This window comes from Hydractinia symbiolongicarpus, chromosome 4, assembly GCF_029227915.1.
Source record: "Hydractinia symbiolongicarpus strain clone_291-10 chromosome 4, HSymV2.1, whole genome shotgun sequence".
Taxonomy (NCBI): Eukaryota; Metazoa; Cnidaria; class Hydrozoa; order Anthoathecata; family Hydractiniidae; genus Hydractinia; species Hydractinia symbiolongicarpus.
In genome coordinates, this window is record NC_079878.1 from 15,222,451 (window position 1) to 15,235,509 (window position 13,059).

The 13,059-nt window shown below is 36.3% G+C and overlaps 2 protein-coding genes across 2 annotated transcripts; both read left to right on the forward strand.

The window, feature by feature from the left end:
* Positions 1–8,155: 8,155 nt before the first annotated feature.
* On the forward strand, positions 8,156–10,508 carry LOC130641544 (uncharacterized). Its single transcript, XM_057448382.1, has 2 exons — positions 8,156–9,060; positions 9,156–10,508. The coding sequence occupies exons 1-2, from the start codon at positions 8,220–8,222 to the stop codon at positions 9,677–9,679; spliced, it is 1,365 nt and encodes a 454-aa protein (XP_057304365.1). The 5' UTR covers positions 8,156–8,219; the 3' UTR covers positions 9,680–10,508.
* Positions 10,509–10,642: 134 nt separating this feature from the next.
* Positions 10,643–12,784, forward strand: LOC130641548 (uncharacterized). The gene is made up of 2 exons (XM_057448387.1): positions 10,643–11,520; positions 11,601–12,784. The coding sequence occupies exons 1-2, from the start codon at positions 11,298–11,300 to the stop codon at positions 12,503–12,505; spliced, it is 1,128 nt and encodes a 375-aa protein (XP_057304370.1). The 5' UTR covers positions 10,643–11,297; the 3' UTR covers positions 12,506–12,784.
* Positions 12,785–13,059: the final 275 nt, after the last annotated feature.

Genomic DNA, 13,059 nt, shown 5'->3' on the forward strand with positions numbered 1-13,059 from the left:
ATTCATTGCATGCATTTCTTCATGGCTAAATATTTATGCGGCTATTTTTGATTTCCGCCGGCGAAGGCGGAATCTTTAAAATCGCCTGGGGAGATAGAGAGATAGATAGAGACAGCCCAGAGCCTGGACGCTCAAATCTTATCCAGGCTAAAGCTTAAATCCTCGTTTTGACAGATTTTTTTCTGAGAACGAGGTTAAAATGAGTTTTAAGCCAATAAGAATCCTAACAGTGCGACAAATTGTTTTATTATCCAATGAACATTACTTTATTTTAAGTTTATATGCTATCGAAAGTTAAAGCTCGTGCAGTGTAGCATAATGAAGATCGTCTTATAATGCATGGCGCATTTGATGTTATTGACGTTTTCCTTTAATAATTACGTCATTTGCTTCTGTACAATTTCGCAAGCACGTAGACTAAAGCTATATTGAGCAGAACTAATTAATTATTCATGCTTTTAATTAAAAGAGGAATTGTTGAGGCTGGATATTTTTGGTGAAAGATAATGTATTAGAGTTATAAAATCGTGACAAGTATGTCACGATTTTATATCTTTTTCAAATTATTGCTAATGGCGGGAATTAGAATACCAATTCTATCTAATCTGGCAGACATAAAATGAGTTAGCCTGTTGAAATCTACGAATTCGCCGGTCCTAATTCTGGTCTTCATGTTAGGCTGTTGTGTAAGTATATAGCCATACAGGTTAACAATGACCCGTCCATATAGGAAAAAAAATTAGAAACTATATGATCATGTGCTTTCTACAAACTCTTAAGGAGATACAAGGGTTTACAACTTTTGCTGACATCAGTAAAAACCAGCCAATGTACACAAAATTTTATCCAGAGATTTGTTTACCTATTGCATCTGTGTATAGCGTGAAACTCTGATCAAGAAAATGTCTCGGATCATGCACTTTTGACAAACGGTTAATGAAATATATTGGTTTTAAAATTTTGCTGACGTCAGCAAAGTTCTTCTCCAAAGAACAAAAAAAATTTGTATACCTGTTGCCTTCATCGTAAAAATCTGGAAACACTGATCAAGAAAATGTATGGGATTTTTGATGACGTCATAAACGTTTCGATTCCGAAACGGATTCAGGGACCCCAATTCGAGAATCTTACCCAATTTAATCCCATGTTGGCCTTAAAAAATTACTGACATCACTAAATCATTTCCAAGTTATTTAACCTCAAAGCTATGATTGCATTGTAATCGCTTTATTACTTTAAATTTAAACTATTGGTGTTAAATATATACGTTACTTACGTTGTGACATTCTGGCACAGACGCACACAACTTTCGTATTATTATATAGACTAGTCGGTGGCGCGTGGATAAATCCACGGGCTCTCCTGTCCTTTAAATACCACATTTCGTGTATCTCACTACTACAGCTACCATTGTGGGTGACAGACAGACGTATACGGATATTATATCATAGATTAGGTTTTCCTTAAAAACTTATTCGTTTACCGTTTTTTGAACAACCTACAATTTCCTGCAGCTGCAAAAAGTTTGATGCAATATTTTTCAACATTCTGTTTATACTTCCAGTATTTCACCGATTTACGACCCAAAGAGTTAAACTGTAGTTACTCAAATTATTTTTCTCTAAAGTAGAAGTATAGCTAAATAAAAATGTTGTAAACAAATCTTTCAGCAAATGAATAACAAAAACAACAGAGCACGCCGCAATAACGCGCTTCAGGCGGCCGCCATATTTATTTATAATGATCGGTATTAATTGATTGTATTTATGCTCATGTGTTTCAACTTAGTAAAGATGGTTCAAATGTTTGGTGTGACCGTTGTGTAGCACTCAACTGCAAAAACATTAGTCCATTTTAAAAACAAGCTATTAAAGTTTTATGAAAGTCAAAGTAACATTTCAACTGACAACATCTTCTGACGATTGCATCAGTCCATAACTTAATATATTAAGCTGTAGCAAACCCGTCGCCCCAGTTTATTGCTTTCTTGTTGGTCTAGAAATATTTGCCACTAAAGCTTGGTTTCTATCTGGTGTTAATTCGCGATAAGCAGGTGCACTAATTGGAGTTAATTTTTTAACACATAATAAAAACATCAAAGTATCAATTTAATTTGATATCTTATAACGTCAGCCGATGCAACGTTTACATTATGCATGCCTCAAAGCTGCAATAAATTACGAGTCAAGAAACGACAATCGAACAATTAGAGAAACAAGCCTTAGTATAGAACAAACAAAAAACTCGGTATATATATTGTACTTGCTTCACTTTTTCTCTACCATATTTAAATGGTTATATATAATCACTTCCAAATATTTTAAATTTAACCTGATCTTGACAAAAATACTAACGCTATAGCTAAGTGTGATATTTAGTTGTTTTAAAGTGGGAGGTAAGCTTTAAAAAGAGAAGCTAATTTGCCCTATGTTGTACTCCATTTTGCCTCTCTTATATGCAAGCACAAATTCCATAGCTAACTTTGTAAACATTGTAAACATTAAAATCTCATCTATATATCTATAGCCCTATAGCTATGCTTAAAATATTGTTAAATGGAAGAAAAAAATACTGTATATAGCTATATAGCTAGCTACAGGGAAACTTTAAATTAAAATATTTATTACCTAAGCAAGTTCAATCACACCCAATCGAAGGTTTTCCAGAAAGCAATGCAATATCTTTTAACGACTAACAATATCAGCTACCAGTATCTTTTAACAGCTATGACTAGTCCTTTCTGGAGCTTTCTAACAATAACCAGCAGGAGAAGAGAACTGTTTTAAGATTCTCAAGAACGATATCTAAACACGAGGTTGAATATTTCCGTTACGGCGTGGCTAAAGAACCGGTATCGGCTCTTTAACTAAAGAACCGGTAAATTTTTAGCCGGCTCTTTAATTAAAGAACCGGTAAATTTTTAGGTCACGTGATTCATCTAGACCACCATGCTATACGGCGTGCATTCCCTCCATGCTCGCTCTTTCCAAAATGGTTCTCATTGCGGAAGGTCAGTTGTACTCTTCGTTTGAAGAATTATAACAAAAATTAGCTTGTATAAGCAGAGAAATTTTACTGAATTGTGGTTAAGGGATTGTAGAACTTTAAAAGCAGCACAGGGAAGGGTTAAAAATGAATTAAATCCTAATTTGAAATAACATGTGTTAGCGGAGGAAGGTCGCTAAAATCTCGTGAGTCATCAGGATTGCGAACTTCATCGGAAGTAATTTTTTTTTATTTATGCTTTTTTGTGAGAAGATTCTCCTAAATTGTCAGCTGTTTTATTTTGTAATGTTTTCCATATAACTATGCAACAAGGATGCCCCTTTACCATAGCTGTAAGAGTGTCTGTAAGGATGGAAAACACTTGCAAGTAAATCCTGTCAGTGAGGTAAGTATGCCTTATTCAATGCACATCTACCTGTTCAAATTGCTACATTTTTCTTGGTTAATTTTTGCCCTTAACAACAACGAGCTAAGAGGGTTCCTTTCATACTCATGCTGCCATTACATAACGTTTAATGTTTTAAGGTGGGGTTTATGACCGTGACAAATAACGCACCAGAGAATTTAATAGTTAGGTCTGTTATTGCACTAAATGTTTTTGAATAAGTTTTTACAATAATGCAATTCTCACAGTTCCTTAGGAATTGTGTAAAACTCCTGTGGTCTAAGGGTAAGATTCTGGTGGAGGATTTCATAAGAGATCCAGGTTCAAATCCTGGCAGGAGTTAATAGGGCCAAAGGTAATGCCTCTCTTTGGTCATGCTACTTTCTTTTTTGCAGATACAGTGTGCAAAAGCAGCATTTGGAAATATGGCGTAACAAGTGAATAAATATATATCAAAGTTTTTAGAATGTTCTCTTCCCGTTGCATTTTTTGAGCATATATTACTCCAATATCAACTTTTATTTCATAAATTACTGATTACTCGTCTTCGTTAAAAAACTTTTAACCAGCACTCTAAGTATCTCTGAAAAAAACCCAGTGCTTTAAGTCTATTGAATCGCACGAAAAAAACTGGCGCTCCTGATGAGTCTCACGAAAAAACCCGGCACTTTAAGGTAACTTTGTCTTCTACAAAAAAACCGGCACTCTAAATCTCGTTAGTATCTTACAAAAAACCCAGCTCTCTAGGTCTAATGAGTCTTACGAAAAAAATCGGTGCTGTAATATCTCTACAAAAAAACCGGCACTCCAAATGTAAACTTGTCTTCTACAAAAAACTCTAAACACTCTAAAGGTAACCTTGTCTTGGATAAAGTAACCGGCGCTCTAAGTCTAATGAGTATCTTCCAAAAAAAACGACACTAACTGTTACGAAAAAAACCGGTTCTCTAAGTATCCACTGCAAGTATCCACTTTAATTTTCACGAAAAAGTATCACTGCAAGCAAACTGGCACTCTAAGTCTACTGTTTTTTACGAAAAAACCCGGCACTTTAAGCTTCAGAACGCTTTCAGCTTAAAGCACCGGTAGCTCTTATACACCATTCACGTTGATTATTTAGCAAAAAAAACTGCATTGTTGAGATCCAGAAGGTGTAATACTTCTTTCAGTTAACAAATATCATGTCAATTTCTTAAATATCGTTGCGCACACGTCATTTTTAGATTTACCGGTTCTTTAAGCGATTTTGAGCTTAAAGAACCGGTACCGGTGCACTAGCCACGCCCTTTCCGTTAGCCTGCAACCATGTCATGCGATAAAGTGAGAGTACACAGTATCTTTACCACCAACTGTGCAGCGTTCAGGCTCTGTGCTGTCTCTAGATATATATCTATCTTCCATCTGGCGATTTAAAAGATTCCGCCCCGCGTGGCGCTGGCGGAAATCAACGAGGTGGTGACGTCATTGATTTTTCACCGCCTGGGTAACTAGGAACCATCTGGGACCAATTTGGGTAAGTTTCTTAAACCTGGATCCTCGAATCTGTTTCGAAATGGACGGGTTGATGACGTCATCAAAAATTCTTCAAACCCTAATATCTCTTAAACCGTTTGTCAAAAGTACACGATCCTATACGATAGGTATACAAATAGGTATACAAATTTCTGAAAAAAAAATTTGAGTTTTGACGGGACATTACTGACGTCAGCAAAATTTTAAAGCCCTTATATCTCATTAACCGCTCATCAAAAAAGCACATGATCATATACATTCTCTTGATCGGCTCTACACAATAGTGACAACGTGGAAACAAGGTTCTAATTTTTTTTGTGCATGTGTTGCTGACGTCATGAAATCCATGTCTGTTTTTCATTTTTATCCTGGCTCAGTGGATTTTTCCACTGGCCTTATCGACTTAGTCCTATCTATATAATAATACGCTAGGTGTGTCTGTCTGTCACTTTTGCAAAGTGGATTACATTCTTCAAAATTTTCTTTTCTCAAATTCTATAAAACATCGCCTATAAAATTGTTCTGTAATTTACCAAACTTTACCGATAAAATAGCATTGACGTCAAAGGAAAGTTAATTAAGATTAGTGAAGCCATTACAATGCACTTAAAACTTTGAGGCCAAATAACTTGGAAACGAGGTGGTGACGTCAATGTTTTTTCACCGCGTGGGTAACTAGGGACAACCTGGGACCAATTTGGGTAAGTTTTCCAAACCTGGGTCCCCGAATCCGTTTCGGAATGGACGGTTTGATGACGTCATCAAAAAACCTTTAAACCTTGATATCTCTGCAACCGTTTGTCAAAGATACATGATCATATACATTTTCTTGATCAGCATTTCAAGATCTATACGATAAAGGCAACAGGTATACAAATTTCTAAAAAAATATATTTATTTTGTATTTGCACTGCTGACGTCAGCAAAAAAACTAAAACAACCTATTTTTCCATTGTCCTTCTGCCTAAGTGGATTACTCCACGGGATTTATCGACTAGTATAATATAATACGCTTAGTGTGTATGTCTGTCTGTGACAGGCAAAGTGGATGTGTTCATTTTCCTTTGATATTGTCGAAAAAGTTATGTCACAAATGTTAAATTTTCTAACGTTACGGGGCGCCGTCAATAACACTACTTTAACGTCAATATCCTATATATTAAATTAATGAAGCCATTACAGTGCATCTAACATTTTGAGGGCAAATAACTTGGAAACGAAGTGGTGACGTCAATTATTTTTCACCGCGGGGGTAACTAGGGGACACCTAGGACCCAACCTCGATCCCAGGACATGTTGTCTCTTTTCGCATATCGGACGGCGAGACGAACATGGCCCTCTTTGATTTTCGCAGATTTTTAATTAATGCACTCGTGTTACGTTTATCCGGAATTTTTTACTTCCTAGTACTTGGTAAGCGAGATTCAATTTAATTATCAGGGTCTGGATTTTATATTTTATCGTGATCGTTAAAAATGGAACTTCTTAGTGAAGACTGCACTGTGAAGACTAAGTAGTTGTGGAGGTGGCTCTAAAGTACATATTGTTGTTTTAAAGCAAGTATATGTTTTTTAATATTTCCTGAAAACAATGCAAATCATATATTTTGACGCTTTGTTAAAGGCAGTTTTGCCTATGTATTTGGAAAATTATCAATTTTTCATTTACTTGCTGATCTCTTCCAAGTTAAAAATAAAAAGAATATTGTTTTGGCCATCACCTCTAATCTTCCTTTGTAAATGATCAGGTAAAATAATTAATGGAATTGTTTTTTCTGCTGCTGTATTAAACTTGGAACATGGGAAGTTTGAAGCAGATGAGAGCTTGCTTGGAAGTAGTGATGCAGTGGAAGGAAAGCAACGGAAATGTTAAGATTTTATTTGACTATCCAGAATCCTCTTTATCTATCCCAGTTAAAGAGAGGTGATGCGTTCTGGAACTTCATAGAGAATTGCAGCTCATTCGCGTGTTCTCCCCGGAGAATGGTAGCTACAGAAATCGTTAATAACACTTAGATAGATAGCATATTTTACATGGACACACCTGTTACATTGGACACATGCTCGACAAAACTTAGACTCTAAATAATGAATTTGATGCATCATACAAAAAAGGTACAAATCGCATTTATATAATGGTAAAACTTGATCTTATTTCTCCCAGGTTGCAGCTATTCGAAATTTACGTATTTCCAATCCTTCCAATATTGACGTATATAAACAAACATGGTAAAGCTGCATCTCACAAGAACCCAGTTGTCCAAAATGAGATCATTGGAACAATGTGTATATTCTTGCGGTCGAAATGCATTGCTCTCCGATGGGGTATAAAGTGGACTTTTCAAGGTCAAGCCTTCACAGTAGCAACCTTAATTAAACAGAATTTACAAGTAAAACAGCGTTAAAATGTTGCAAAATGACAAAAATTAAGCAGTATATACCTAAAACATATTAAAGATTTGACTAAAAAAAAAAGAATTCCTTGAAAACTCCAGTATATATTGTATTTACGAAGGTTTCACCACAAAAGTCCAAACATGGTTGTTGTGAGTCGCGTCCTCTCCAGCGTTACAAATCTGCTCCGCTTGTACGTTAGGTGACGTTTTTCCAAACATGGTTGTTGTGAGACGCGTCCTCTCCAGCGTTACAAATCTGCTCCACCTGTACGTTAGGTGACGTTTGTCCAAACATGGTTGTTGTGAGACGCGTCCTCTCCAGCGTTACAAATCTGCTCCGCTTGTACGTTAGGTGACGTTTGTCCAAACATGGTTGTTGTGAGACGCGTCCTCTCCAGCGTTAGAAATCTGCTCCGCTTGTACGTTAGGTTACTTTACAACAGTTATTTCCAGGAGTCACACAATACATGGAATAATCTTGACTTTGACTTGACTATATGAAAGCAAAATTTTATAATGATGTTCCTATCAAGGTTATTTTACATTTATTTTACATCTGTATTTTCGTTTATGCATTTACGCTTACTTTGTATTCTAGTAATAATAATAATAATAATAATAATAATAATAATAATAACAATAACAATAACAATAACAATAACAATAACAATAACAATAACAATAACAATAACAATAACAATAACAATAACAATAACAATAACAATAACAATAACAATAACAATAACAATAACAATAACAATAACAATAACAATAACAATAACAATAACAATAACAATAACAATAACAATAACAATAACAATAACAATAACAATAACAATAACAATAATAATAATAATAATAATAACCATAGGAGATTATTTTTGTTCCGCTACAGCATTCGTTTGTATTACTTAGCAGAACATGGCTAACAGGCAACTGCGAAGTGAAGTTTTGAAACGCGCCCTGAAGGCATGCATCGTCCAACCGGTAATAAGAAAATATCAGGTAGTAGCCGTTCGTGCGATGTGGGGAAGTGATGTTGATGCCCGCGAGGTCATTTGGGGCAAGAGAATGCAGATGGAGAACATATTGCTTAGCAACGAACAAGTATCCTGTTTTTTTTCTTGTATTACCTATATGGCCAGACCTCGTAAGAGAAAGTCGATGAGGAAGGAAGGGGAGGAAGAAGAAGGAGCCGACTCTAGCAGTGAAGGTGATAACAGAAACGGCGCAAATGCGCCTGAAACATTTCCTGGCATTTCTTTCTGGATCGCGTGCGACTTGCCAAACTGTACCTTAAGTCAATTTGAAACAAATTTGTCGAAGTCTTTTATGCAAGCCGGGTTGAATTTAACAACGTGCAATGCTATACAGACAAGATGTAAATACTTGAACCTTTTAGTACTTGAAATACTGTCAATGTTTTTCGAATATTTTACGCCACATTTGATATTTGTAGGCAAAACCAGTGCATTGCAAGCATTCTCAGGATCGTTATACCAAGTCTTGAAAGACCACAATAGGGAAGAAGCAAAACGGATAGTTGAGATATCCCATCGCACAATGATTAGGAGTGCAGCTAGAGATGAAGGTGTTCAACTTGACCACGTTGCTGTAATGGAAAGCGAACAGTACTCGATGAAACCCTGTCAGTTAATTCTAACAAAAAATATTGATAAAGAGGTATATCAAGATGTAATTCGTGGTTTATCCGAAATCAGATTTACATCGCTTGATTTAAAAGTAATTGATAAATCGGAAGGTAAGTTGCCACGAACAAATTTACTTACTTCTCCAATAATAAGACTAAGTTTTTTGTAGAAGTTAAAACATGTTTTTACATTGTTACACGCATAGGCACAGAAGTAACTATTCCCGTTAAGCCAACTAACAAACTTTGTCAATCCGTGGATATAGTTCGAAGGATGATGGAGAGGAATAGCTTTGGGCTGTGCAATGGAGGTGTATACAAAAAAATAGGAGAAAGCAGATACACATACGTTTACTGTTGTTCGGTGAAAAGCTATCTCTATCGCTCGTTGAAAAACAAAGCAATCGCCAACGAAATTACGCCAAATTTACGAGAGTTGGTATTTTTGCTGTCGGACGGCGAGTGCCAAATAATTGATCAAATAACTCTGGATTACAATTACATTGAATGCTTGCCAAATGGAGTTTGTTATAACATCGCCAAAAAATGTTTCGATGTCAAGCCAAATTTAAAGGGATCTCCCCGAGCATTCGTACGGTACTTTCATCGTGAGGGAAAAAATCCCGAACCAAAGCCATTTATAGAAGGTAATTGTTTTTACTTTTCTTTTAACGCGTTAAGAAAATGTGTTTTTTTTCTTTTAACGCGTTGTAACATATCAAGGTGGTAGTTGTAACGTGTTGTAACGTATTGTAACTTGTTGTAACGCATTGTCAGTGAAAAAAATGTTTTTTTTTATCTTTTAACGCGTTGTAACATATCAAGGTGGTAGTTGTAACGTGTTGTAACGTATTGTAACTTGTTGTAACGCATTGTCAGTGAAGAAAATGTTTTTTTTTATCTTTTAACGCGTTGTAACATATCAAAGTGGTAGTTGTAACGTGTTGTAACGTATTGTAACTTGTTGTAACGCATTGTCAGTGAAGAAAATGTTTTTTTTTTATCTTTTAACGCGTTGTAACATATCAAAGTGGTAGTTGTAACGTGTTGTAACGTATTGTAACTTGTTGTAACGCATTGTCAGTGAAGAAAATGTTTTTTTTTATCTTTTAACGCGTTGTAACATATCAAGGTGGTAGTTGTAACGTGTTGTAACGTATTGTAACTTGTTGTAACGCATTGTCAGTAAAAAAAATGTTTTTTTTTATCCTTTAACGCGTTGTAACATATCAAGGTGGTAGTTGTAACGTGTTGTAACGTATTGTAACTTGTTGTAACGCATTGTCAGTGAAAAAAATGTTTTTTTTTATCTTTTAACGCGTTGTAACATATCAAGGTGGTAGTTGTAACGTGTTGTAACGTATTGTAACTTGTTGTAACGCATTGTCAGTGAAGAAAATGTGTTTTTTTATCTTTTAACGCGTTGTAACATATCAAAGTGGTAGTTGTAACGTGTTGTAACGTATTGTAACTTGTTGTAACGCATTGTCAGTGAAGAAAATGTTTTTTTTTATCTTTTAACGCGTTGTAACATATCAAAGTGGTAGTTGTAACGTGTTGTAACGTATTGTAACTTGTTGTAACGCATTGTCAGTGAAGAAAATGTTTTTTTTTATCTTTTAACGCGTTGTAACATATCAAGGTGGTAGTTGTAACGTGTTGTAACGTATTGTAACTTGTTGTAACGCATTGTCAGTGAAAAAAATGTTTTTTTTTATCTTTTAACGCGTTGTAACATATCAAGGTGGTAGTTGTAACGTGTTGTAACGTATTGTAACTTGTTGTAACGCATTGTCAGTGAAGAAAATGTGTTTTTTTTCTTTTAACGCGTTGTAACATATCAAGGTGGTAGTTGTAACGTGTTGTAACGTATTGTAACTTGTTGTAACGTAGTTCTAAAAAAGGTGCACTGAACTACATTTGTAGGTGTCGAAAATAGCTTCCCAGATAGAAATGTGCGGTTGCGTTTTTATCAAAAATGGTACCAAATTTTGCTCGCCGGTCAGTATCCCATGAAAGAAAAGAAATTGTTGCTGGTAGGTCCTCCTGATAGTGGAAAGACTAGTTGGTTTGCTCCATTTCAAGGTAATTAAATAAAGTTCGTGAAAACTTCTGACTTTTAGACGGCACTTACTGACATACATTTGTCCTTTTAGGCATTATTCCAGAAATGTACATTGCTGGCGTGGTTCGGGATGGTCGATTCTCAGGCCACCTGATAAATAGAAATACACAAGTCGTATTTATGGATGAATGGACTAGCGACAGTCTATGTTGTGAAGATGCAAAAAGAATATTGCAAGGTAAGTCGATGTCGATGCAGTACATGAACATTTACTTTGAATAAAATGTGGCAATGTGCAGATGGGATACCACTTTCTCTTATAGGCGGCTTGGTTATGATCCCGCAAAAACACAAAGAACCGGCCCGTTTTCAATACAATTCGGGTTTTTTTATAACAACTAATATAATGCCGGACTTCGGAAATGGTGTAGATGGTGAGGCTATCCTGCGTCGTCTTGAAGTTTTCGAAACTAAGACACTTCGAGTGAAGGACAATAGCATAACAAGTAAGTATCTCATGAGAATAAATGATAACAATGGTGTAAATCAATATGCATAAAAATAAGTAATGACTTTTTTCCCGTAGAGTGGATGAGAATGCACTGCATGGAAATATTTGTGTACGTTGCCAGCCAGTTGAAAGACATCTCGCTTTTCACCAGCGAAACCAATGTTGCGAAGAAAAATCAAGTAGGCGCTGTGTACAACGACGTTGATTGCGATCCGTCGGTCTTCTTGGACGAAGAGCAAACATTGGAAGCATCTAGCAGTTGTCTAAGCACACGAGTTCAGATTGAGAATGCAGTTCCGCAAGAGGCTATCGACTATGCCATTATTGCGGCCGACGATAGGGATGGCATTTTGTACCATGCGCTTAACTTTGATCATGAACTGTTTGACATAGAAAACAAGTTACACAGTGCTGAATATATGCGCAAAATGTACGAGATAGCCGCTGGGGCATGGGAGGAAATCTGCCCATTAATTAATAACGATGAGACCTTGGTAGCATTCAAACGCCGTAAAAGGATCAACTGGCAGGGTAGTGACACGTTCTACGACACGTGGTTGCTTGCTACAAACTCCTGCCGCGATTGCTTCCCGACAAAAGAAATGAAGGAGCTCTACCCTGATTGGGCACAACTAATTGAGCAAGACGAAGACGAAGGAGAAGGTAGTAGCCACGACCGCGAAGAGAACGAGGAAGAAGAAGAGGAAACAAACGAAGAGGAGGAAGGTCATAGGGAAGAAGAAGAAACAGAAGAACATGAAATCAATGCTCAGTCGACAAAACCTGTTTCCACTGTTAAGCAAGAATATATGCCGTTTTGTCCAGCAAATAACAGTACTGCTTTTATAGACCTCGTGTCAGATGATGAAAGTGTTCCTGAAATTTCTTCAGTAAAATTAGAGCTATTTTCCGCAGATAATTCAACCACTTCTCTCGATTGTGGTGTTATCTGCATTAGTTCGGACGAAGAAGACAATTAAAAAAAAACTTTTTTGCGTTTTCCTTCCCTCATATCCCACCACATACTCCTTTTCTAAAGTGACATGCGAAAAGCGGTTTTCTCTACAGAAATAGGTTACAAAGCGTTACAACGTGTTACAAGGCGTTACAATCAGCACGTCCATGCGTTACAAGGCGTTACAAGAATCACTCTAGCCATTTCCAAAAATTTCACAGTCATTTTTTCATGGAAATAGGTTACAAAGCGTTACAACGTGTTACAAGGCGTTACAATCAGCATGTTCATGCGTTACAAGGCGTTACAAGAATCACTCTAGCCATTTCCAAAAATTTCACAGTCATTTTTTCATGGAAATAGGTTACAAAGCGTTACAACGTGTTACAAGGCGTTACAATCAGCACGTCCATGCGTTACAAGGCGTTACAAGAATCACTCTAGCCATTTCCAAAAATTTCACAGTCATTTTTTCATGGAAATAGGTTACAAAGCGTTACAACGTGTTACAAGGCGTTACAATCAGCATGTTCATGCGTTACAAGGCGTTACAAGAATCACTCTAGCCATTTCCAAAAA